The following is a 27,790-nucleotide window of genomic DNA, read 5'->3' on the forward strand; positions in this document are numbered from 1 at the left end:
TGACCTCCCCTCCTACTTCGCTTCATGTTCATTCTGTTCCAGCCACACTGCCCTTCTTTGTGTTTCTAGAACAACTTCAGATACATTCCCACTTGTTTTTATCTTAGATCTCGCTGTTCCATCTTGCTGCAATTCTCTTCCCCCTGAAATCCACACAGCCAGCTTTCCCACCCCCTTCACGCCACTGGTTATGCCACTTTCCCACTGAAGCCATTCCTAACTACCCTATTTAAAATTGCCGTCCCCAGCACTCCCAACCACTCTCCTTGCTCTTTCCTTTTCCCAAGGTATTCACGCGATACAATTAACTCATTTATTGTGGTTTTGTTTTGTTTCCTGTCTTCCCCAGTTAGAATGTAAACTCTATTGATATACACAGTGGGGGCGAGAACCTAGTAAATGCTCAATAAATCATTGCTAAACAAATAAGCTGCTATCGATTATTAATATTCAATCTGAGCTCCCATCAGGACAGAAAAGCAAACAGCTTTCTCAGGACAGCAACCACATGAATAGCTTAATCATCAGAGAGGTGGTTCTGGAAGAGCATAGCGTAAATGTAGGACAACAGTCACACGTAGCACCAGGTGTGCCTTATAGTGAAGAAGCACGTGGACTTTGAAATCAGGGAGCCTGAGTTCACGTACTGACTTTGCTGCTTACTAATCTGGGGAAGATATTTAAGCCTCTGTAAAATGAGAATAATAATAATGATAATAGTGCCTATCTTGAGTGTTGGTTGATTAGTGTATTTATTATTTATCAAAAATATTTATAGGGGCAAACACTGTTCTAAGTGCTTTACAAATACTCATTTAATCCTCACAACAGATCTATGAGCAGGAGCTAATCTTATGCCCATTTTCCAGATGTGGAAACTGAGACTCAGAAAGCTTAAGTAACTTTCTCAAAGGTACATAGGTAGTAAAAGATAGAGCTGGGGTTTGAACGTGGCTGTGGACACCAAAGCTCCGCCCCGCTGCTCTAACTATCCTTGTGGTGAGGAACGAGCGCATCGATGCAAGTCAGGTTTGGTATAACGTCAGACATTTAGAAAGGCCTCAAAATGTGTTGGCTGCTCTTGTTACATTATAATAACAATAGTTATTATTATTACTTGATAGTAACATGTTCTGAATCCATCTTCATGCTTCAGAAATTAACACAACTGTAAAGAATCCATATAAAACACTTTAAACATGCTCTTCCTAAACGTAGTCACTAAGTACAAAGCCTGGATGGAACTTAAGCACAGAACTTACAAAGAAGTTTACTGTTTATTAAACTAGCTTCACTGGCAAATACAGTGTTCACAGATCACCTTAAGGGAACGGGAGTCCTATATAATGCCATTGGTCACTACCCTCTTTTCAGTTCTTCCTGAGCAGGTTAGATGTTTGTCAATTCAAACTAATTTTAAATGTGAAGCAACGATGCTCTGCCACTCCTATAATGAGACAATGATGGCAAAGGGGAAGAATGAAAGACAATTATTTCAGGCAAAACCGTGGTGCAGCCTTCTGCCTTGGGCTGGGATACTTACAGACTGGCGGCAGTTCATATTCCACTTCAAGAACCACTCTTTCCCCAACATTCTTCAGCAAACTGATGATCTCGTCGTGCCGGAATTTGGCCAGGTTGATCCCATTCACGGCTTTGATGTAGTCACCTACATCCAGCTGATCACTCCTGCACAACAGGGAATGTCAAGTCAGTGGACCCCTCCTTTCCACAGGCCCGGCAGACTCAATTTTCTGCTTTCCTTTTATGGTTATGCATGCGAAGGCCACGTAGCAGAAGCCTCTGCCTCCTGGGCTCTGGTTGGCTCCTGATGGTGGGAATACTGTTCTGGTGGATGAGAACTTCAACAGACCCCTTCTACGCATGCTACTGTTAACCTTTGGAAGTCCTGTGCTGAGCCCTAAACTGAAAAGTTGGGGGTTCGATCCTCAGTCAGGGCATCTGCCTATGTCATGGGTTCATCTCTGGTTGGGGTGCCTATGAGAGGCAACCAATCAATGTTTATCTTTTGCATTGACTGATGTTTTTCTCCCTCTCTTCCTACCTTCCCCTCTCCATAAACCTGTCCTTGGAAGAGGAAGAAAAAAAAAGTCCTGCTCTGGGTCTGCTGCTGCCTCAGATTTTCCTCCCTAATCCTTTGCCTTCTTCTATTTTTAAAGGGCACCATGAAACAAAATACAGAGAATTGTTTTTTATTGCTCTGCTCATAGAGGTTTGGTTCTCTGGGAGGTAGATTATCCAGCTCCTGGACCCAGCTGGACTTTTCTCTTTCTTCCCATTCTCTCTCACTTCTGCCACCGGCCTTCTGAACACATCACAGTTTCAGTATCTTCACTGGGAATTTGCTAAGAGCATCAGCTTATTTTGCTTTTTATTGCTTACAACATGGGTGACAAAGAGGAGTATTGGTGAGGAAGAAGTTATAATAAAAATACTGGGTTTCAGTGACATTCTTGTCTGTCTTCACCACCACAACAGAACCCTGGGGACTTCTGGGCCTTTACTCTAACGCTACTGCTAAACCAAGAGCGAGCAGCAAGACGAACGACAGAACTTAAAATCCGTGTCACTGATAAGGACCTTCAGTAATATTTTCTCCCCAAACAGGAATACCTAATTCGTTTATTTTACATGAGTCCAGCTCCAATCATTCCTTTTTCGGCGAGCCCTCCGAATCCGCCACAGCCTGCAGGACATCCTCTCACCGTTGCCTTGGGTTTACTGATGCTCGCTGGGCAACTTGACTGCCTACCACTCTGTGACTACTCCTATGTAGTCACTCTTCACTATTATGCAATGCTATTATTGCTCCCACACTTTTCATGTTTTTGACTCCACATTTCCCTTCATGGGCTATAAGCCCCCCTTGAGTGGAGATCTTATTTATAATCACTTTGGTTTATTACCTATAAAATGTCAGTGCCTTAAACCATGGATATTTAGTGATTAATAACACTCAATGTTATTGGCCCAGCACTACCTTTAATTACAGCATCAATACAACTGCAAACGGCAGTTCCTCCCTCCTCCCACCTGCTTCGTGGACAGAGGCCCTGGAGACACAGGGGCCCAGGCATCACGGAGGGGCCGTGGCTGCTACCAGAGAAAGGAGGCTGTGGGTGTGGAAAGAGGTCTCTTAGAATTTCCTGAAGAAAGGAAATTAAGATGCTTGTGTTGACATCAGCTTGTTTTACAAGTACCTCGAATCATGGAGCAATCTTTTGGATTAAGCCGATAAATTAATTATACAAACTGGTTCACCGTAGGTAGTAATCATCATTTTGAATGACGATTTAAAAGGCAAGAACTCTGAAGCTTAATTTGTGACCGTGTGGGCAAGAGCACTGGTGTCCAGGATTTAAGGTACATTAACCCTCTTTTAATGAAACCTGATCAGTCTGTCCCTGGTTTCTAAGGTGAGTTTTGAACCTGTCTGCAAAGTAGGCCCACCCTGTCCGGCATCCAAGACACGCTGCCTGTGGTGACAACGCACACTTTGCAGCTCTTTGGAACAGGCATAAAATGAGACCTCTTCGTCTAAGCCTCCTGTCCTTTGGAAAATCACTTCTTTGTCTTGTCGAAAAGGAAAATCTCACAAGTAGGAGAATAGAGAAGATGCCAGGAAAGCAAAACTGCTATAGAGGCTCGGCACTGGGCCCAGTCAGGCCCCTTGATGACAGTTCTGGCCGTACACGTTATATGGGTTGTCTGTTCCGCATGTACACGATCGGTGTCTCTTCCCACTGCCGCCCTTCTCTGTTCAGTGGCACATTTGGGGACTAGAGCCATACAGGTGTTTTAAAATTAAAACCTTATGAGGGCCTGGCTGTTCCTGAGATGGTCTTCCTGGTGACTTCAGCACAGGCCAGAAAAACTGTATTTCTGAAACATGCCCCAGCTGTGCTTCTGGCCGGCAGAGGGCAACTGTCATTTACTTACTAGTGACCTCCTCTGACGGAGCTTTGATTTCTGGATTAATTACACTCAGTGTCCCCTTTCCCACTCTTCCCCAATATGTGGTTACCTAGCAGCAATTCCTCCTTGTCGCAGATTAGATACTCTTGGCTTGCCATCCTTGTCAACTCCTCCCGACACCGTCAGGCCCAGGGTGGTGCCTTCCTTCTTCATCAGCTCAACCACGGTGGAGCCTTTGAATTCCTCTGTTTAAAAAAAAAAAAAAAAGAAAAGAAAAGCATTTGCCTCATGAAATAAGATTAGAAGCACAAGGTGTTGGGGAACTGATGCTTCCCCATGAACTCTTCCTACTTTTTCTTTTACGTGAAAAGATCCGTGACCTCTTTTCACTGCAATTTGCAGAGTATCTCATAAAGATTGCATGCAGATATTCCATTATAGGTTATTAAAATGGGTACCAGCGGGACCGTTCATTCTAATTTCACAATGCAGAGTTGAACATGGCTCACATACAAATGATAATACTTGCCCTTTGTTTCCCACCATTCTGAAGTGACTTTTTCTGGTTTCTCTCCTTGTAACTCCAAAGAGAACAAGGAACAGCTGTAAAAGCCGGGGCCAGTACAAGTGAACATAGTATAGCAGTAGGGTCCAAGTTCATGTTACATTTCAGCCAACGGAGAGAGCTTTGTACAGATTTGAGAAAAATAGTATTGACTCTCTACTCCTCCTCCCAACCCGTCCTTCAGAAAACAAGGTACAATGGCTCCATGTAACGACTAGCACGACTTCTTACAAAATATGTCACAAAGCAGGTTTGGCCCTCAGAAACCTGGTAATTGCTGCGAAGTCCTCATTTGCTGCACATAAAAACTTTAAAGTCTTAGATCCTGTGGGGACAATGTCTACACACTAAGAGGGAACCCAAATCCCATTGATTTTAGGCATAACTGAAGGCAAGAAGACTTTAAGAACATCCTTCCTCTCAGAAATAAAAACGAGTCATGTCAACATTCCTGAGTCCAGGGGCTGATTACGACAAACACTGCTCCACAACTCTCTGTGATGTTATTCCCTCCTCCGCACACACACTTTCTGGGCAGGGATGGGGAGAGTGCACAGTGTTCCACCTCTTCCTAAATCATGTTGTGATTTTCAGCAGTCATGCACTTCTAGGTCATGAAAAACACTATTCAAATAGCAAAAACTGACTTTCTTTTTCAAAGTCAAAAAATCCAAACAGATTGTTTGCACACCTCTGTTCCTTCCTTAATTACATATAACATGGTTAATTATTTTTAAAATCTCTATGAATGCTTGTTATAAGGATTTTTAAGTTGTTGTTGCTGGTATACTAGTCCATCTGCCAATGAAAAAAATCAAATTATGCCGGGGAAGGAAATAATCTCTCATCTGATCGGATACGAAAAACAGAGTATCATGGATGGGAAAGGAGGCAAGTGGGGGGCAGGGACAGGTCACTGACTGTCTCAGTGACATTCAGAATGTCATTCCAGGCAGGGCTTTTGAGATGGCCAGGTCCTGCGACCTCAGCACCCAGCACACGTCTTTCTCAGGCAGTTCCGTGACACTGCATCTGTGAGCTGCCATTGCCCTTTACAGGAGAAGCCAAGGCGGAGTTTATGAGTATGAGTGTTGTCAGGTTCATTTACTACACTTCGTGTAAGAACACATAATGGTCAAAATTCAATAATCAAAATTCTTGTCAAGTATGCAAAGCGCAGAGACTTTTATATCATTTACCAGCAGCATTTGTAACAGAGTCCATTGGGTGTGCATTTCACGGGTGTCCCCTTAAAACACAGCAAAACACCCCCCTATACATCCCATAAAAACATACACAGGCCCAACTGATGTTTGCAGAGGTCAACTTAATAGTTCCCCCTACAAATCCTTCCTGGCAGAAGACTAGGTATAAACCACTTAAGAAAAGAAAGCTGATAATTAAAGCAATGAAAATTACACAACAGATGATGCTTATTCACAGTACAGAGACATAATGTGCCCCACAATTTTGTCCAACAAAGGAATTCTTTGCATTTTCTTTAAATATGTAGACTGATCCTATATATTAAAACATTTGATTATAGATCTTAACTCAAAGAGCTGAAAGCACGGTTTTTAACAGCCAGTTTTAGAGGTCAGTCAGAAATGTGCAAAAGCAACTATGAAATAATAATACTCATCAAGGGAGAAGTTTCAATTCATAAGAACTTCATTCCTACTCAGGTTTTCAAAAACATGTTTCTTGCATGAAATGAGAACCGTTATACAGGTGCAGTCTTATGGGGTGTAGACAACAGAGTTTTCTTCAGAAGGAACCCAGGTCATTCTCAGGCTTTTGGCTGAACCCTAAAAATCTGGAAAAGCTCAATTTCGTTAGTTTAATTTGGTCTCTGTTCAAATATTAATCCCCCTGGACTTTTTAAACTGGTAATATTCAACTACTCTCCTATTTAAAAATATTTCAAATCTTTTCCTAAGAGCTAGTTTTAATAACATAAAAGATAGAAAATATTCATGCACCAGTTAATCGAGTTATATGTGCATTTATTGATTTAAGCATTTATTGAGTGCTGACTGTGAGCTAGACAATCACACCCAAAGATGAAAGAATTCTGAGATGCTTACAACCTATTCACAGGGGCAAATGATTCAGAAACCCACAGGCCCCAGTGTGGGTTGTGGAGAAGGGCCCAGAGGAGAGGGTCCCGGCAACAATGTACGCCAGAGGCTTACTGTTCCAAGTGCCACATTCCTGTCACAATTTTGTCTTCTATTTAATCTGTCTGTACTTATCGATCAGGATTAGCAAAGCAAAACAGACCAGAGGAGAAATCTAAATCAGGCAAAACTCAAGAGTAAAGATAAAATATTGTTGCAAGAAAATGCACTGAATCACATGAATGTTAACTGCCAATAAGCAGCTCTAGTCTCTGAAGGATTGACTAAATCTTTTATGGGGATTTCTGAAGAGGGTAGGAGAAAAGAAGCAGTTTGCAGAGGCAGGAACATGCTTGTGGAGTTTGCTTTTAGCTAACCTGCACTCTCTGCTAGATTAATCAATCATTTTATATCTTTTGTGGTGTTTAATGTTTGCATAATGATTTAATGGCAAAGAGAAATGAAGACAGATGCATTCATTTGCATGAGTTCCATTTCACATCAAGGCCTACTAAACCAAGTTCTGCGGCGAAACAGTGGAGCTTGGGCAAGTCCATACATAGGGGAATTTCTTGTTTGTGATTGAAATTGCAAATATTGCTTTCTGAATCAAGAACACCACGTAGCAAAGACTGTGGACTCTCCAAATTAGCCAGCGACACAGAGGCCAGCTGATGCCCGACTGGCAAGGACTAAGACGGTTCTGGGTTTGATGGTTTCCTCAGTCACCATATTTAGTTATCTCAGGAAAATTTTACAGGCTTCCATCTGTATGGATACTCACTCAGCATAATCGACAAGAAGCTCACCGACAGAGGGGGATGTAGGTGTTCGCTGTTTTTCTTTGTGTGTGTAATTCAATACTCTTAATTACTAAACTCCGGAAGGTTTTAGGAAAAATAACAATAATGCCTGTTGAAAGCAAGAGAATGCTGAAAGAAATCTTGCAAACAAATATGAAAATTTAGTAACATATTCATAGAGGGTTACAAAATTAATATGCAAAAAATATAGACTTTATATAAACATATAACAGCCAGGCAGAAGTTATCATAGAAGGAAAAACATTTATAATACCCCAAAAGTTAAATCTCTGAGAAAAAATTAATGAAAAATGTGTAAGATTTATATGAAAAAAAACTTTAAAACAAGCCTAAGGGATTATATGATCAGAATAAACGGAAAGGCACCTCTTCCTTCATTTAATAAAGACGGAGCACTTGCTACAGACACTGTTTCAGGCTTTGGAGACACAGCACTGCACAAAATGGAGAAGAAGCCTTCATCTAAAAGCTAATGTCCCAGTGGCTAGCATAACCCAACACCAACCGGACAATCCACCTTACACTAATCCATGAACTTCACAATACCGATAACAATATTAATAGGATTTTTGGTGGGCACAAGATACATTTTACATTAATACAAAAGTGGAACATGAACCCTTGCAGACATTCTGTGAACAGTGTTCCTGGAGCACGGCAGCTCGCTGTTTAATGTTGCTCTGAGAAGACACAGACAGCCTACATGCAGACTACCTGAATGAGGTGATGGGATTATGACTAAACTGCCAGTTGTATCGCCCTCGAGAGAGATTATAAAAAGACCCACACATCCCGGAAGCAGGGGCCTGGAGTGGGAAGGTGATAACTCTGCCCCCAAACACTGGCCAGAGTCTAAAACTGTTTAGCTGTACAAATAATAATAATAATAATAATAATAATAATAGAAAAACAGAGAAGTATTATAAGCATAGTGCACTCAAAACCCATATTAGACCATTTTAGTGTTTTGTAACACTGTTTTACATGGAATAAAGTTGCGGCACGATAATCGTAGTTTGTTCTGTGAAACTCTCAGTGTGTGAAGATTCTTACCTCATTGCTTATTTTAAAAGTATAACTAGCCTTAGACCAGAAAATGGGAGTTACCTCTAATTTTGGAAGTTCCCTTGAATTCAGGGGCTACATGAGCAAGGAATTACAAAGCGGATACTTGTAAAAACAGTTGCTGACAGTGGAGAGACAGATAATAAATGATGATTACAACCAAGAGTGATAAGGGCTATGACAGAGTCAGTAAACGGAGGCCTATCATGTTCCATCCTGGGAGGATCCCTCATCAGGCAGGGCGAGTAGTAGGTTCTGGACAGTTCCCCGGAGGAGTTATCATGGAGCGCAGCCTGGAAGACAGCCTCGCTCAGCAAATGTGGGGATGGGGGGCGGTGTTACAGGCTGAGGAACAACACAGGCCATTTACTGCACAGGTTCTGCCAAGTGCAAGTCCATTCTTTCTTAAAAAATATTTTATTTATTCATTTTTAGAGAGAGAGGAAGGGAGGGAGAAAGAGAGGGAGAGAAACATCAATGTGTGGTTGCCTCTTGCATGCCCCCTGCTGGAGACCTGTCCACAACCCAGGTATGTGCCCAGACTGGGAATTGAACTGGTGACTCTTTCATTCGCTGACTGGACCTCAATCCACTGAGCCACACCAGCCAGGGCTGCAAGTCCATTCTTGATCTTAGGGGAAAAGCATTCAGCGTTTCATCATTAAACATGTTAGTGTTTGGGCTTTTGTAGATACTCTATCAAGTTGAGGAAGTTCCCCTCTATTCCTGTTTTTCTGAAAGTTTTTAAAATCATGAATGAGTCTAAATTTTCTCAAATATTTTTTGGCATTAATTGATACAATCATGGGACTTTTCTTCATTAGTCAGACAATATAGTGGATTGCATTGATTAATTTTCTAATATGAAACCAATCTTACATTTCTCAAGTAATATTCACTCGTTCATTCTTTTTATGTATAGCTGAATTCTGTTTGGTAATATTTTGTTAAGGATTTTTTTTGCATCTATATTTATGAGGGACATAACCTGCAGCTTTCCTTTTGTACTGCCTCTGGTTTTGGTGTCAGGCTAATAACACCAGCTTCATAAAGTGAAATGGGGAATGCATTTCTTCCTCTTCTATTTTATGGAAGAAGGTGTGTAGAAGTGGTGTTCATTCTCTTTAAACATTTGGTGTAATTTTTCAGTGAAAAATTACATTTCTTCTCTTTTTAAATGTGCAATTGAGAACGTTTCTTTAATAGTTCCAGAGCTACTCAATATCTATTTCGCGTTGGGTAAGTTCTGGCAGTTGGTGCTCTTCAGGGACTTGGCCCATTTCAATTGCATGAAAATCCTCACAGGTAAAAGACTGGGTATGGGTGTGCCTTTAAAGCACCCATGTGACCCTAACACATGGTCAGGAGTGAGAGACGCTGACTTAGGGTTTGTTGCCGAAGGAAAGACAGGTGGAGAAGAGTCTGGGAAGCAAACCAAGAAGGACTCAGACTGAGTTCTAGAAAAGCTTGGCCTGCTATTCGTGTAGAGGATTGGATTTGGTGATGATGACAAGAAGTTTTGGGGAGAAAGGCATTAGATTTGGGCCGAGGTGAACCTTTAACAAGGCCACTGCAGTAATATAGTGCATTAACTGAGTCTGGCTAGGTTGTGTCTACACATCCGAAAGTGAACCATGGCTCCACCACAACGGAAGTGGATTCTGCTCACGTGCAAGTGGGAGGCGCTGTTCCTGAGCAGCGCCCAGCCGTCCTCCACACAGGGATCCAGGGGCCTACTCTCTCTCCCACGCATGACTCTGTGTCGCCCAGAGTTCTGGTTTGCAACCTCTGCCCTAAGGTGCCTCAGGGCTCCATAGTGACCCCCCCATACCACCGTGGACGATTTGAAATTTCTGAGGGAAACACAGCTGTACTCGGTACTTGGTAACTGTTGGACGTAACACCACTGATTAGCTGGAAACAGTTTTTTTTTAAACCCCATCTTTGCAAAGCTGGATTTTTGGTGGTTGCTGCAATAAGACAAAAAACAAAATCCATGTCAAAATCAATGTGGAACAGAAAGTGAAGTTGTAATATTTAGTTTGATTTGAAGGTTTGAGAAGTTGTGTAATGCCCAACAAATACACACATACTGTCACTGAATGTTTTCATTCGTAGGTATTTTTCAAATGGTTACTAAGTGGCTAGGATATAATTATGCCCTATACTGTTTGGACCTAACTACTAACTGAATGGAGCGGTTGACATTTCACTTGGCCTAGAGGTACTGTGCAAAGATTACTGACACACTGAGGGCTCCTTGAACTGCGAAAGTTTGGAGACTTCTGCTCAGCATGTCATTCTGAGCAGAAGTCTGCTCATCCACATTCAGCTAGTGAGAGGAGAAGGAGAGCTCTCTAAGCTCTCTTACTCGCCTCCTTTTGTTCCCATCCCAAAGGCAGGAACTTGCTGCCTGTCCACACCTAACTGCAAGGGAGGCTAAGAATTGGATGGTAGACAGATGTTGAGGCAATAGGCTAGGGAGGATTTCTGGGGGACAAGCAGACAACCCACGAGAGACTGAATTCTGTCAATAGCTATGAGGATGGCATGGACTCCATAGTACAGGGGTCCCCAACCTCCAGGTTGTGGACCTGTACCAGACTGGGCCTGTTAGGAACCAGGCCACCCAGCAGGAGGTGAGCTTGAACGGAATGTGCCTAAATCATCCTGAACCCATCCCCTAATTCCAGTCCATGAAGAAATTGTCTTCCATGAAACTAGTCCCTGGTGCCAAAAAGGCTGGGAATCACTGCCATATTGTATAGGAAGGACTGCCCTGAGTTACAGACCAATCAGTGTGTGTGTGTGGGGGGGGCGGTGCAGGGGGAGGTTGAGGAGCTATGAAAAACAAGAGAACCTAAAGATGTTTGGATTGTTTGTTTGGGGAATATTGACATCAGTCACTAAGCAAAGGAATCTGAAAAATGAGAGAAAGTTTGTGTTTTTGAGACTCATTGGAGGGGAGCAGTTACATCATATGCTGTCATAGAGAGAGAAACTGAATGAGATTTAAGTATCAGGGAAAAGCCTAATCCTAGCATAGTTTCATCATACCCCAAACAAAGTGAAGGGTCCGTAAGATCCTTACCCCATAGCTATAACATAAAAAGAGAAAATGCATTTTAAAACCCACTACCATAGGCACGTTCAGCAAAATAGTCATTGGTGAAACTCTACTTTTTAAAAAAATTCTCACCTGAGGATATATTTATTGACTTTAGAGAGAGAAGAAGGAAGGGAATGAGAGAGAGAGAGACGTTGTTTGCTTCCCTCATGTGCTATGACCAAGGATGAAACCTGTAACCTAGGTACCGTATTTTTAAGACTATAAGACGCACCTAGGTTTTAGAAAAAAATAGAAAAAATTTTTGGAGGCAAAAAATGTGGTAAAGTATTTAATGACATAAATAACATATTTCACCAATGTAAATGTAAACTACACTGGACTCTAACATGCACCCCCAATCCTCCCAAACTTGGGGGGGGTGGGTCTTATAGTCTGAAAAATATGGTATGTGCCCTGATTGGGGATTGTGCCTGTGACATTTTGGTGAACAGGATGACACTCCAACTAACTGAGCTACCTGGCCAGGGAGAAGCTCTTCATTTCTTGATGTTTCATTAACCACATAGACTCTTAAAAAATCATAAGAAGTGAAGTAGAAATATTATTAATAAAAACTTGACACAGTAAGCCACCAATTCAAAATGCTAGGGATAGAGATAGTGCTTTGGTCCCTCTGTGCCTGCAGTGCCTAGAACTGTGCCCAGCAGAGTCGCGGGTGCTTCCTGGTAACTGCTGAGAAATGAGCCATTGGTCTCAACACTGGGAACTAAGACTGGGCAGTGGGCATCGACTTGTGGCAAACAGAGTTATTGCTGGATGGTGCAGCAGCAAATGATAAAGCAGCCGAATTTGAACAGGAGCAGACCTATGTCCCTAAGCTTCCTTGGCTGATTGTGTTTTACCATTACCTTGGAAAGTGGGATTGAGGCTCACATCAGAATCCTTTAGCTATGTCTGGGTATGACGTCTGGAGAGAATATAATTGCTCACACTACAATTTTATCTGTATATTGCTGTTAGTTGGTGCCACTGGAAAGTTTATGCCCCTCAGGAAATGAACAGATGCTTTTTCCAGTACTCATTTCAAATTCCTCCTAACATCCTCTGGTTCGTCAAAGCTGCAGGGAACAAGGCTGGGCTCTGGTGATGAACGGCTGCACCTGCAGTCTCCCACGCTAGCGGAGGAAGGTCTTCTGGCACTCTCCAGCTTTACGTGGTGATGCGAGAGACCTACCAGAATCTTGCTCATCCCCCGGGGAATCTGAGCATAAGTCAGACTAGTGGAAGGGCTGTATAACATGTAAATATTACCTGGCACAAATGGCCATGTGAAACAAAATTACGATCAGTAGTTATCTCACACAGTGATGGGGAGGACTGGTTTAATATCTGTGTGTTTCTTAGAGAACCTTAAGAGAAAGAAGATATACAAATATGCAGTAGCAAATATAAAAATCTGAAACCCTTGAGAGTATGTGATATATAGAGCAGGATTTTCATTTTTAAATATTTCATTTATTCATTTTTAGGGAGAGGGGGAGGGGCAGAGAGAAGGAGAGAAACATCGATGTGTGGCTGCCTCTTGCACACCCCCATCTGAGGGCCTGGCCCACAACCCAGGCATTGTGCCCTGAGCGGGAATCATACTGGTGACCCTTTGGTTCACAGGCAGTGCACTCAATCCACTGAGCCACACCCACCAGGTTTATAGAGCAGGATTTTTTAAAGTAGAACAAAGATACAGACTCTTGGTGTAACTGATTCAGTTATCACAGGTCTCCTGAAGCATCAAGAAAAAAGTCACTCCTTTTAAAATATGGTAATACTAAAATTCCTTCAGTTTTCTGCTTCAAAAAAATTAATGATTTAATTGTCAAAATTATTAAGCTTTCAGTGTCGCCATATAGTAACAAGTTTTTAAAGTTTTTCCGGTCTTAATTTCCTTATCTCTAAAATAGGCAAATAAAAGTGCCTACCCTTAGAGTACGGCAAAGATTAACTCATAATATTCTTACAAGGAACTTACTGTAGTACTAGTCACATAGCGAATGTTCAATGTTAAACGTTAGCCATGGTATTATTATTATTATTATTATTATTATTATTATTATTTGAATACTGGAAAATTCCAGGTATTCAGATTGCCAATATTTTGCTGTATTTTGATACATACAGAAGATAAAACAATTAGCAGTGGTGTTTAATGATTTTTAAAATCACAGACTCCTTTGAGAATCTAATGAATCCCTGGGCCTTCTCCCTGGGAAAATTTTTGTATAAAACTTCTGGGGAGTTCATGGACACCCTGAGGACCTTGAATCAGATTGGGTTAGAGCACACTGAACATCAAAGCATAGCCTCTGACATTTATGACCTGTGTGTATGTCGGGTGGGGATCACAGAGGAGCAAACAGTGCCTACGTCTGTCAGTGATGCGTTCCCACATAGTCACCTGGTGTGGAAGTAAAACCATGGTCAGGAAACAGGAACCAACTCACCTCGGAGAAACTTCCCTTCCTGAGCAGGACAGTGGTGGGTATTTACCTCTGAGACTCCAAAAGGACCAGCAATTACTGGGGATCCAGCCCTTGTACTGGCTTCAAGAGTCCCAGGCAATTTTCCTTTGGGCAAACCCTCCACCTGAGACTTTTTTACTTGTAGGTGGTTGTAAGCACATTTTCAAAGTTGTTGATATGATGGAAAACTAGATTCTTCAAGTTAAACTTCAACAATAGGCACAGCTAACTTTGAAATTACTCTGATTTTCAGTGTTCTCCTTGAGAAATTAACTGCATTGCTATAGCTACTTGTTAACACTTTTGGTTCAAATATATTTTTTGAGCATGTTCATACTCTGTGCTATAGTAAATTACTAAGAAAATTAATGAGACATTGTTGGGGAGGATTTTTTTGGATGTCTTTTTCTTTATATCGTTTTGGCCAGTATCTCATGCCGACTAACTATTTACACATGAAAAACTAGAGCGGCGGTGCTAGGGTTGGAATGAGAGGAGGGTCTGGTTTGGGAGTCCCACTGAACGAGGGATGAGAGAGAGGTGTGTCTGGTCCAGTTGGTGGGTGAGAAGGAACATTCTAGAAGTAAAGGAAGTGAAGGAAGTGAAGGAAGACCCCCCCCTCCCCCGAAGACAGACAGATAGTAGGTGGGATCGCTCTTGCAGCTAGTCAGAGCTAGTCATCAGTGAGTTAGGTGGCTTAGCGAGTGCCCAAGTTAGGGGAGCTAAATATCACTTAGGGGCTGTTGCTTCTTCAAAGATAACTGAAAAGACAAAGCCTGGGATCCCATTTGGCTGTAGAGGAAAGTGATGGAGTGACACCAATAGGTCACTTGTCTGGACTGCAGTGACCAGGCTGAAGGCAGGGAATAAGGGCCACCCAGTTGGAGGGAACTAGGCCATGGGAATGGAGCCTGGCAGCCACTTCTGTGCCATGCCGCACTCCTCGGGGCACTGAGGGTGCTGCAGCCAGACAATGCCTTCACCAACCACCCAGGGCCATGGGGAGGACATGAGTTTTGCTCCCGATGTGCCCAGGTAACCAAGCATGTACCTTGTGGATGCTCTGCCTGCCATGTGTAAGTCCTGCTCTTGGCTGCTGATGCCCCGTCCCTCCCCCTGATGGGCGCTGCCTGAGAGGTCATGTGGGGTTTCCAGGGTCCCTTTACTTAGGTTTTTGGTTCAGTTGCTCTCTGCCAGTGGGCCCTGAGAATGGGCAACTCACTTCATACAAGGACTAGGGCATGGGGGGCCATAGGGCTAATGGAGTGCTATGGGAGTCTTCCCTGTCCCCCCACTGCCTGGGCTTAAGACAGCAGCAGGAGGGCTGTCCCATACCTGAAACTACTATCAACCCAGGGGAACCAAGAAACTTGGTCTCTCTGGCTCGCTGCTCACTGCTTGAGACCTGCACTCGGATGGTACACTGGCTTTTCTTCTCCTTGGGCCATGTGACCTTAGCAGTCCCTAGAAGCTGCATGGCCAGTGGCAGAACCAGCTCCACATGTAGCCTCCAGAAGAGAGCCTGAAGCTGGACAGCAGCTGGAATGAACTGAGCCACCTGGATGACCACTTAGTAGTGCCTCAGGCTCCAAAGGATGGTACTTTAAAATGGAGCAGGAACTCTGGGCATTGCCTTTCGTTCTGGTCTTGCTGAGGATGGCCGGGTTTTGTCTGGGTTTTGTGGAGGAGATGAGCTTTGAGACGAGGAGTCCCCCATTCTTCCAGCTCATTCAGCATCTGAACAAAAACGCCTTTCCTTTCCCACCAGCATCTACTTCTAGAGCTTTTTTTGGTGGCAGCGGGCAGCTGAACCACATCTTTGTCTGGTAACAGGAGGATGAACTTCAATAAGAATTAGACTTAGATAATCAGAGCAAAATGGGATTTGTGGCTGTACTTTCCTCCTTCTTTCATGGATACCTAAGTATTGAGGAGTCTGGCATGAGTTAGAGAACCTGGCTGAATAGGGAAATTAAAATAAAGAAGTCCCCAATACATTTTAAGATTATGCATAATTTTAAAAGCGGTTAATACTTTAAAAAATATTCTCACATCCATTACTGAATTCAACCTTCAGGACAATCCTGTGAAGAAGATACTACTCCCATTCTGTAGACTAGGAAACTAAGATTGGAGATTTGCTAGGCAGAACTTTCTGTCTGTTTTAAGTACATGAAATTGCCTCCTCATATAACTGAATGTTACCAATTTTCAGAGCCATCATACAGTAATTGCTTAACAATGGGCACATAAATGTGTAGATGAAATACTACTGAGAAAAGGGCTGAAAAACGAGTCCCGCCTCCGGCAGACTCCAAGCCTCTAGGGTAACAGTAAATCAGTAAATCTGTCCTCCTCGTTTTGTTACAGGTGTCAGGGGCACTTATTTGACTTCCCCTTATTTTTATGAGACTTGATCCATTACTAATAAAGGAACAGATGGAAAAGTAATAGTGCAGTCACTGCAGATAACCAAGAGGCGAGGTGTCGGGGGAGCCCCGTGGACTCTCTCTGGAGAAGCCAGGCAGCCTGCTGTTATGAGTCTGAGTTTTATCAGAGCCCCACGGAGGCCCTGCTGGAATTCAGAACTGCGGGGGTCTGTGCAGCCCACATCAGAGACAGCTCCCATGCCCCACTTCCAGCTTCCTCTACCCTGATAAGGGGGTGACCTTCTCCTGGTCCAGCTCTTTTCTTCTGTTCCCCATAAGAAACAAGTTTGTTCTTATCCCCAGGGAAAGACTCCCCACTAGGGTCAGCAGCGACGGAACTGGCAGACAAACCAGTCGTTATTATTTCCTCTCTGCTCAGTCCTTTGTTTCAGTATCTCAATCACCATATATAACATCATATATAACACCATATATAACATCATATATAACACCATATATAACATCACCTTACCCAATTATCTCGCAGCCTCACTCTTGGAATGAAATGCATTAGTCCTTTCCATCCAGCCATCCATTCATCCATCCATCCTTCCATTGAATCTCTATTGATTATTTGCTAAATGCTAGGTTCCCTGATATCTAGCAATAAACAAACAGAATTAGTTCCTCCCCTCAAGTAATCTGTATTCTAGTAAGAAATACAGATTTTAAGCATTTAAAAATCATAGCATAAATATGGATTAGCAAAACAAAGCATAAGGGATCTAGTCTGGGCTAAGAAACGACTGCTTGAAAAGTATTTGTAACTGTTTCACTATGTCCTGGAAAAACCAGCCATGTTGCCTTGGGCAAATCACTAACCCCTCTCTGGGTTAAAAGTACCGTATTTCATTGGCTTCAAGATGCCAGCACTTAAAAGGCACACCAATATTTTACTTACCACTAAGATATGTTGCCAATCGTGGTACAACATAATGGTTCCTTACCACTAAGTTTAAAAAATGTTTTTCCTGATAAAATCATCCCAAGCGCAGACATGGAAAGGAAAACTTAAGTTAACTAAGTGGGTTAAGGAAGCCCCGCATCTTCTTCACGTCCACTTTCTGAACCAGTGTCATGGATGGCCACGTTCCTCTGTGCGGGGAGAACAGTGGCAGGGCAGGCTCCTTAGGCAATGCCCTGTTGCTGTCTCTTGGCCTTTCTTCCAAGCTGCTGAGACCCGCTTGGCAAGTGTTGATGCTTGTGTCTCTTTGATGCCATGTGACAGTGTCAACAGAGTGTTTTAGACAATAACACATGCTGCTTCCTCAAGTGGTCCTTCAATGGTTTATTGCCTGAAACTTCTAGGAGCTCCATTTATCCAATCACATCGCCAGGAGTTACAACCAAGTAAGGGCATGCACAGGCAGGAAAAGATGGCATCACAACCACTGCAGGTTCAAGAAAAACATACGATGAATCCTGGTTTCATGGTTGTTAAAATGTGTGGGGGCAAATGGGTCTTTGAATACATGAAGTATCGTATGTCCCTCCAAACTCCATGTTCAACTGAAGTTCTGAAGTACCCAAGGGAAGGGGAGGCCAAGTTCGAGTAGCTCCAAGTCCCTTGTCCCACCTTCAGCTACTCTTGTCTGTTCTCTTTTGTTCCTCTATGTAAGATTTTGTTTGCAAAGAGGTTCTTACTGGAAACAAAACAAAACAAGAGTGAACCCCGTGAGATGGCAGATTTGGCCAGTCCCAGCTCTAGCGTTTGGTAAGCTCGTAATAATAATGAACAGGAGAAATGACTGACTCTTAAATTTCCAGGAATTTCACTACTATTGGCTTCTTCCAAAGCCTTGAGAGGGATCCTAACCATGTGTTCACAGGGCCACATGGTTTTTCAAATTTGAAAAATACATTTTTGAGGTCTTAAAGAGCTGCCTCCCCTCACACTGTACATGCCACAAAACCTAGCTTGTCCCTTGATAGCACCATTTTCCTTCTGTGTAGCACTGAATGTGTGGCCAACTAGCCACACCCATTTTTCTCATTTGATTCCCACAGAAACCCAGGATCTCAAACATGAAAGTCTGAATGAAGCCTTTCCAGGTTAGATGACTTGCTTAAAGACACCACAGCAGCGAAGTCATTTTGCTTGAACTTGAAATCAGGCGCTCTAACTGTAAATTCAGTGTTTCTACTGTAGCATTCCATTAACTATGGGTTGTCTTGGCTTGAGAGTTGCTAAAGTGACTCTTATCAAAAAATTTTTCATATTCTAATGAAAAGTTTTAACACTATTTTCTTTGACTTCTTGAGTGTAAGTATGAAACATTACAACAAATTGTGGTTCAAGTGGATTGTGAAAGTCACTTTCATCTAATGGGCAAAAGAATATTTACTGGTTTGAATTGAGTTATCGACCTGCCAAACTCTCATTTGGAAGGCCACACCAGTTCCAGAAAGTAACAACTCTGTGTTGGAATTCATGAGAAAGATGCCCTGCTGAACATCTGAAGAAAAGGCTTGCACTTTTTTTGTTTAATCTTTGTTCAACCCAGTGATATATGGACCCATAGGAACATATTTTTGTCATATCTGGAATATATATTTTTTTCCTGAAAAAATTACCTTTTTTTCCATTGCATATTTTCCTTTAACAGATTCATCATGTGGCCTGAATACAATATCTACCCTTATTGTCAAGCATGAACAGAGCAGCGGACAGTTCTTTTTTAAAAGCACAATGCCCTACCAATGCCTTTAAAAAATCCATTAAAGAATATCTCACCAAGCCCATGAGAGCATTACAATAATTGCTTCTCTTACCCAGGTGAGAAAAGAACATATCTGTCAACTAAAGAAGTGCAGAAGCAATTAACACCTCAACACTCTACTGGGAAATTGCTCCAATTAAAGAAATAACAGGGATGCTTCATGGTTATTGTATTGTTAATATTTAGTTACTAGCGTGGCTGCAGAATGCCTCAGTCATTCTCATCTACCCTCCCCAGTGCAGCAGGGCCAGTAGCTAATCAGGGTGTATTTTTGTATTGGCATGTGTGGCACATGTAGTTCTTTGGTCACATTTTTCAGAAGCTGAACGCACAAATAGGGCTGATATATGCACTGATGAAATCAACATAGTAGGCAGGCCCTGGCTGGTGTGGCTCAGCAGACTGAGTGCTGGCCTTCGAACCGAAAGGTCGTCGGTTCGATTCCTAGTCAGGGCACATGCCTGGGTTGTGGACCAGGTCCCCAGTAGGCGGTGCACAAGAGGCAACCACACATTGATGTTTCTCTCCCTCTCTTTCTCCTTCCCCTCTGTCTAAAAATAAATAAACAAAATAAAAAAACATATGCACAGATAAATCAACATGCAAGGCTACATGTGCCTTACATCAGTAACTACTAAGGTATTAAAAGCACAACTGGATTGTCTGCAACCACAGTGAAACTGCCTTATCTGTCCTTTGAAAGGCTGGGCCACTAAACAGAAAGTTTATATTTACCAAGCCTCTGTACAACCAGTGGAGGCACATGACCAAGCTGGGCAGTGAAACAGATAGATGAAAACCCTTATTCATCAGCAGCAAGATCTAGATCTCTCTAGAAGTCCAATCCATCATCTTTCCCGCCTCAGGGAGACACCCAGTAATGTTATAGACAGACTTTACTGAGTGCGGGCGAGGTATACAAACCAGATTAGGGTTTTGAGACACACAGAAGCTAAAAACAGGGCCTGGGCTCCTGACAATCTTAGTAAAGTTGAATGTATTTCTTTTCTTCTTCCCTACTGCCACCCCCACCCTACCACCAAAGCTTGGTTATAAAAAGGACCAACGTCACTCCCAGAATTCCTGGAGGAAATCATGTAGGAAAGACTAGTGCCTATTTTTGCACAGGTGAAGTCAGGTAAAAATGAAAAAGCGTGCATGAGGAAAAGCAGCCATGAACCCAAAAGACGCTGGAAAAGCCTTTCCAGGAGAAGGGCAGCTGGTCCACCTGGGCTGGCAACTGAATTAAATCACAGATGGTCTTAAAGGTCACATGGCTCAAGACTTACCTCCATTTAGTTTTTATTATGTGCCTATGGTCATCATCCAGTGCTGTCTGAATACTCCCAGTGTGCTCTTAGAAAGCTGTCTGAGTCTTCTTCAGAGAGTTTCAATGAATAGTAACTACATTTATTATGCACTTCATGTGTACTAGGCCTCATTTAGTATGCTGTGTGGGACAGACTCTAGGTGGTTCATCCTTCTTTCTAACTCCTGATCATAAGTCCTTGTATTGTCCCCTTTTCTTGAGTATGGATGTGACTTGCACTTGCATCTAATCAGCAGAACAAGGCAAAGGTGTTGGGATGCGTGTGACCTTATGAATGTCATGGTGCACTTAAGACTGCAGTATCTATGTTGCTGGAGACTTCACCATCTCTGGGGGCTTGGAGGGAGCAGGCAGCTGTGTTGTGGCCTCTGGCTGACAGCCAGCAAAAGAGTGAAGCCCTGAAATGAGCTCTGCCAGCCACCTGAGTGAGCAGGAAAGCAGAGCCTTCCTCGGCCAAGTGTCACATGAGACCGCTGCCCCGGCTGACACTCAGACTGCAGCTTTGTGAGACCCTAAAGGGAGGACCAGATAGCCATGTCCAGGCTGCTGACCCACAGAGGCTGTGAGATAATAAATGTGTGTTGCTTTTAAGCTGCTAAGCTTTGGTAATGTTGTTACACACCAACAGATAACTAATATTCAGTGGCTCATCCTTATCCACAGGGTAAGTTCCAAGACCACCCCAGCAAATGCTTGAACCCCCAAGTAGAACTGAATCCATATATACTGTTTTTTCCTATACATACCTTCGATAAAGTATAATTTATAAATTAGGTACAGCAAAAGATTAACAATGAATAATTAAATAAAACAATTATAACAATATCCTGTAATAAAAGTTACGTCGATGTGGTCTGCATATATGTCTGCCAGTCTATATGTCTGCCAGTCTATCTATCTCTCTACCTACCTGTCTATGTAATGTCTTTCAAAATATTTTGCTCATCTTTTCATTTAAAGGAAGCACCTTGTGGGTGCTTTTTGGCAAATTTGAATTACCAGCATCAGTACTTTTGCACTTGGGGGCCGTTATTAAATAAAATAAGTGTTACTTGAACACAAACACTGTGATAGCACGGCAGCTGATCTGCTGATGGAGGTGGACACCGAGTGACTAATGGGTGGGTAGTGCGCACAGTGCGGATGCGCTGGGCAGAGGGGTGATGAGTCACGCCCCGGGCAGGCCTGAGCAGCACAGCCTGAGACCGCATCACACTACTCGGAATGGTGTCCAATTTAAAACATATGAGTTGTTTATTTCTGGAATTTTCCATTTGATACTTTTGGACTATGGTTGACCATGAGTAACTGAAACTGCAAAAAGCCAAACCATGGATTGGGGTGGGGGTGCTATACTATAGATGCTTTCTGTGCATTAACTCATTTAGTCCTCATTACTCTCTCACTTCATACAATGGGAAAACGGATACGTGAAGCATGAAATTAAGCATAAAATTAAGCAACGAGCTGAAGTCCACATTGCAGTAGGTGGCAGGGCTGGAATTCAGACAGACTTACTCTAGAGCCTGTGTTCCCATCTGGCAAGGTTTGCTCCCGTTCTCCACGTCTTAGACGTTCTTCCAAATCTCACTCCCTATAACTTAGCCTTACAGCATGGATCAAAAAAATCCAAATGCAGGTGTTAATCAGAGCATTACATAACTAAGAAAACTGTAACCTGAGCAGTAGGGTGTGGACAGGGAATAGAGCGAAGAGGAACAGATGCTGCCTCGAGGTATTTGCTGGCCCAACAACACGTCTGCAGGCTGCCCTCAGCCAGTGGAACGACGCTGGTTGGTGACTCTGACACACGGGCTCTAGTGATGCCCCCGAGGTCACAGAGAGCACGCTGACTCCGCCTCCATGCCACTGGAAATACTGAAAGCCAGTTGTCATGTTTGTTTTAAATCTTCTCTTTTCTCCTGTTTATACGGATGGCAAGATCCTCACATTTTTACTCTTTCTTGCAGATGGTCTGCTTGACACGTGTATAAATATTGACGAAGTTTTGGCTCTGTGTGGTAACAGCCATCAGAGATGTCTCCTCTCCTTCTCCATCTGCTGGGGTGGGTCTGGGAGGCCCACAAAGATACAGTTCTGATGGTAGCTCTAACCCACTAACAGCCCTCTTGTCATTATAATATTTTGAAAGAAATTACCAAAGTATTACACAAACACGTTTTTGTGCAAGATTCAAATGATACATAAGCACATGGAGCGAAGCCACACTCTCCCTCTACTCTCATCTCAGAGAAAACCAGCGCTGCTGTTCATGTCCCACCGTTCATTCTCTGTTGAGACACTAACATTTCATCTAAATTGTATTAAACAATGCAACAGTATTTTCAACCTAACAATATGTCTTGGAAATCTTTTAATGATATGACCTATACATCTACCTCATACTTTTTTCCAAAGGGTTTTATATTTCTTGGAATGGCTGCATCCTAATTTGTTTGAAGAATTCCTCCAATATTATCCTAGAAATACTAGGTTTTTCCAATATTTTACTAACAAGCAATGCTTCAGTGAACATCTCTGTAGATACTGACTTGCTGGCACATTTTTCCCCCAGCTCTGCCCACTTTCATGGCCAACCATACTCCCCCTGCCCACTCATGACTGACGGAAGGGACCCTCATATCCCACTTTGTAACAACGAGAAACCTGAGTTGGCCACAGCCACCCTCCTCCAGAGTCAATGATGCTTGCCTCAGAGACAGTGAGCGATGGTAAAAGTGGCCACTGTGGGCTACTTACATTTTTTTCAAAGCATTTCTTTATCAGATTGGGATAATTCTTAAAAATCACCACATCTTATAAGTAGGCAAATACGGTTACATCTTTGTGCACAGATGTGAGGATTACTGTAGGATATATCCCCAGAAATGTTTAGAAAAGCACCTATATTTGTAAACATCTTGACTGATGTTACCAAAGTGTCTTCCAAAAATAGGTATTCCTACCAACAATATATGAATATTATTTTCCTGTGTCCTCAACAGCACTTAACCATAATCATCATTTTTAATATTTGCCATTTTATTTTTTGCAAATTCCTAGTATTTTTTTCTCTTTATTCCTGGTGCCTGGAGAACAAAAGAGGAGTTGTTGTCATGATAATTACTACCACCTTCCTCTGTCATCCTAGGAAGAACAGCTATTAAGATATGTTTTATTAGAATATGGGCAACTTTATCATGTGAGGACTACAGCTAACAGGAGGTGTTAGGAGCAACTGGAAGAATTTTTCCAAGTTCTCTAGGCCAGGATAAGAAGAACATGGGGAAGAAATCTGCTGTTAGAAGCTGGTATAAAGTTACTTTTAGCATGGTGAGGTGCTGAGCTATTTGATTCCCATGATGCATCTCCAGTGGCCCCCTAAGGGGAACAATATTAAACTAGAAAGGATAGAATTTAACATGAAAGCAAGAAGAAAATTGTGCTTGAGGTAGGTAAAGTGACATTAAAAGAGTACCTTAGCAGTTTAAAAACATATTTGAGTTTCTAGAGTCACATAAATTACCTCCCAGAGAATTAGAAGAATGTGCAGATGTGATCGTGAAACAAAGATAAAGATAAGAAATATGCCAGAAGGCTGGGAATGAGTGAGCATCTCAATTTCTACATTGAGGGGCTCTGGAAATCCTAGCTCTCTTGGACTGATGGCATGTTCTGGCAAAATTTTAAAAAGAATTATTATACCACTGAAGAACAAGGTACGCAAACCAACATTATGTATAAATAAACATAATGTGGATGCAATGTTTGAATATTTCAGTGGGCTTTCAGGGACATCTGTCATGATAACCTGTGGGCAGAACAGAAAGTCTATGAGGTTCATTAAGGATGCAAATTAGTGTTAATGAGGGAAGATCACAGTTTCTGGTGGGGATGCTGCAGAGCTCTGTCCTTGGTACTGCAATGCTCAAAACTCTTCACACTCTTAGTTAGATGCCTATCAAACTTGTGGCCAATTCGTTGCTAAGAAATGTAGTAAATATATGTGGTGATCAGGAATTGAGACTATTTCCACCATGTTGAAAGGTGAGTTGAATCATTTGAGAGCTGGGTATGTAGCTGAAAGATTAAGGTAATTCTAAACTCAACAATAGCTCTGTTGTTGGATAAGCTTGGTCTTGTTACTTAAACATCTACGAAACCTTAACTTCTTCCTCCGTAAAACTGGGATAATTAACTATTTACTTTGAATAATGAGACTGATACATGGCAGATGCCCAACAATTTTAAGTACCCTCCATCCCCTCTTCTCAAATTGAAATAGCTTAATAGAATAGAAATAAATGTGTGGACAACTGAATAAAGGGCATGGAGTTGGTCAGCATTTGGGCAACACACGCTCAAAACTCTTTGGGCTATCACACGCTGAGAAGCATGGAAAACTGCAGAAAGACTATCAGGTTGAGGAAAACACACCACAGAAAGCAAGGTGGAAGGAAGGAACATGCTTTACATGGTTAAACAACAATGACTCAGGGAAGAGATAACAGGTGCATTAAACTACCCGAAAAACTTACTTTGGGGAAGTTCAAAATAATCATAAGAGCCAGTGGGTGGGAGGTACAGGGTGGGGAACTACAGCCCATCAGCATGTGGAATACTTTTAATAGGCAGACATATAAAAGATGGGGGTTACCTTGTAAGATAGTGTTTCCTGTCCTTGAAAATATTTTAAAAATATTTTATTTATTTATTTTTAGAGAGAGGGGGAGGGAGAAAGAGAGGGAGAGAAACATCAATGTATGGTTGCCTCTCTCGCAACACCCCCCCTACCAGAGACTTGGCTTGCAACACAGGCTTGTGCCCTGACTGGGAATCGAACCAGTGATCCTTTGGTTGACAGGCTGGCATTCAATCCACTGAGTCACACCAGCCAGCGCCTGTCTCTGAAAATATTGAAGCAAAAGAAGTTAGCAGTGGTTTTTCTCCTATATTCAAGGAGAAAATAGAGGGAAAGATGTGTGTGCATGCATGGGACTGTGTGGTAAGAATGACAAAAGTATTAACAAGCTATGCTTCTTACTTCCTGGAAGGGCTGTGAAGAAGAAATGAAATGATATTTATGAAAATGCTTAGTCCAACACTCAGAACATAGAATGAAGTGAATGGCAACTTGTCGTTTTGTAACTATCTCCAGCTTCTCCCACTCTGGTTTGTAGGTTCAGTTAGTCTGGTAATCATCACATTCTTGTTATTCCCTAGGCTTTGGGTTAATATTGTTCAACAGCTATTCTTTCTTTTAATATTTCTTTTAATTTTGTAGCAAAAGCTCTGCATACTTTTCACCCCCATTCAAATGACCCATTTCTGAACTATAAAGCAACAACTACTTATCAATATACTGACAAAGTATATAACACAGGGATTTTCAAAGTCATTTCTTCTGAGAAGAATCTTATCCCAAGCTAGTGTTTGCAAAGTATAATGCATATAAACATTGGGGCATGTATTTGATGGGGGCATACAAACCTTTACAATTTTTTCAGTTAGAAAAATTAAATTTATACTGAAAATATAATAAGCATATCAAATAACAGATAATAAAGGTTAGGATAGAATTAAGTAAAATAAAAGAGTAAAGCAATTTAAAGTTACCTAAAATCATATTAATTATAGTACAGGTGGAAGACAGACATATAACAGACATTATGAAGATGACATGTGAGTGACTGGAATTTGGGAAGCTGTTCTAAGTCATGCAAGCCCAATGGATACGACATTTTAGTAGTAATGGGCTCAACTGCTCTGTTCTACAGGGAACTGTGCAAGATGGTTCTTCACTTTCCCCAATGCCCATCAATGCACCTTGCACTCTGACTGATTTTGTCAGGTCACTTCATTAAAAAAATAAAAAGCTTGGATTGAAGGTCTCCCTAATCCACAGAGTGGGAGAATGAATTTTTCTTTAGTGCAAAGTAAGAGGAAAAAGCCTTTTTCTTGGTAGCTCTTGAGCACATATCCTTGAGTCTCTTGTAAAATGTTCCTCAGACACTAAAAGGCTGTGGTGGCCATTGTCAGTGTCACTCACACAGTCTGATTACTGTGTGTACCCAGACCATGACACCGACCAAATGTCACCACTCCTGCAACACAGGGGGCCTTGGAAATATCAAGACACAGGACCAATTCACTACAAATAATTTTGCCCTAAGTTGCATCTTGGGAAAATTATTGTGTAAAATAATTTGCTGTACATGTACCAGTTTATTATATTTCACCTTAGGTTTACTAAGGTGTAAGAGAAGTTCAAACATAATAGACTGTCATTTCTCCGAATCACCAATGAAAGCTGCAGCACAGAACACACAAATCAAGCAGCCCGCACTGCCCAACGCTATGGAGAACTCACTATGTACAACCAGCCATAGAGAAGGGGGCTCAGTTCTCAGGGGCAAATCCCTAATGTGTACCTACCATAATAAGCAGTAAGTTCTGCTTTGCATCACTCTATTTAAAGACTCCGGCTATTTTTGCAGTTTTTCAGCCTTTTGCCATAGCTGTACACTTGAATAAATCATTTTCATCCTGTCAATTTTATTGTTAAGTTGTACTCAGACTTTCTCCTAAGGTATGATAGGGCTGCACAGACATTTTCCTGCTCAAACAGAAACAGACGAGGCTGGGGGGAAACTGCTGGCCTTTAAAATTCTCTATCTTCTAGCTGACCTATATTTCATCCATTAGTGTTGGGCAGCAGGCAATTTCCTCAGAAATGTCATATTTGGTGCAGCCTCAAGGCCAACGTGCATGACATATGAGTCAGAAAACATAAGGTAACAGACCGTGTTGCACGTTTCTGTAGGAAAGTAGACTAGTCATAAGGTAACAGAGTCTTCACGAGAAAGCCTGCCTGCTGACCGTTGCCTGCTCATTCATTCCACAGCTAGTGGTTGAATACCTACCTTTTGATAAGCAGTGTTCTATGCACTGGAGATATAAAAGTAAACAAGGCATATAAAGTACCTGTCTTTGGGGAGCTTACATTTTAGTGAGGGAATGAGAAAAAAAATCTGGTTTTTTCAGATAATGATAAATACTATGGGAAACACAAATTAAACAAAATGGAGTGTGGGCAGAATCTCACACAAATCTGCAGTGTTACCAAGAGTTAAAACTTTATGATCTTAGAAAGGTCTCTCTAAAGAAATAATATAGTATTGCCATTTTTTTAGAATAAATACATAATCTTTAGTA

At 42.1% G+C, this 27,790-nt stretch overlaps 1 protein-coding gene across 8 annotated transcripts in view; it reads right to left on the reverse strand.

Moving 5' to 3' along the window:
* GRIP1 (glutamate receptor interacting protein 1) overlaps nucleotides 1–27,790 on the reverse strand; it is a 666,005-nt gene that overhangs the window by 147,752 nt on the left and 490,463 nt on the right. For all 8 annotated transcript variants that reach the window (XM_037063095.1, XM_037063099.1, XM_037063097.1 and 5 more), the window contains exons 3-4: nucleotides 4,046–4,181; nucleotides 1,544–1,689 (exon numbers count right to left, since the gene is read on the reverse strand). In XM_037063095.1, the coding sequence (XP_036918990.1) occupies nucleotides 1,544–1,689; nucleotides 4,046–4,181 (282 nt within the window). The remainder of the gene's footprint in view (nucleotides 1–1,543; nucleotides 1,690–4,045; nucleotides 4,182–27,790) is intronic.

Source organism: Sturnira hondurensis, unplaced genomic scaffold, assembly GCF_014824575.4.
Source record: "Sturnira hondurensis isolate 20B ecotype Veracruz unplaced genomic scaffold, ASM1482457v3 Scaffold0014384, whole genome shotgun sequence".
NCBI classification, from domain to species: domain Eukaryota; kingdom Metazoa; phylum Chordata; class Mammalia; order Chiroptera; family Phyllostomidae; genus Sturnira; species Sturnira hondurensis.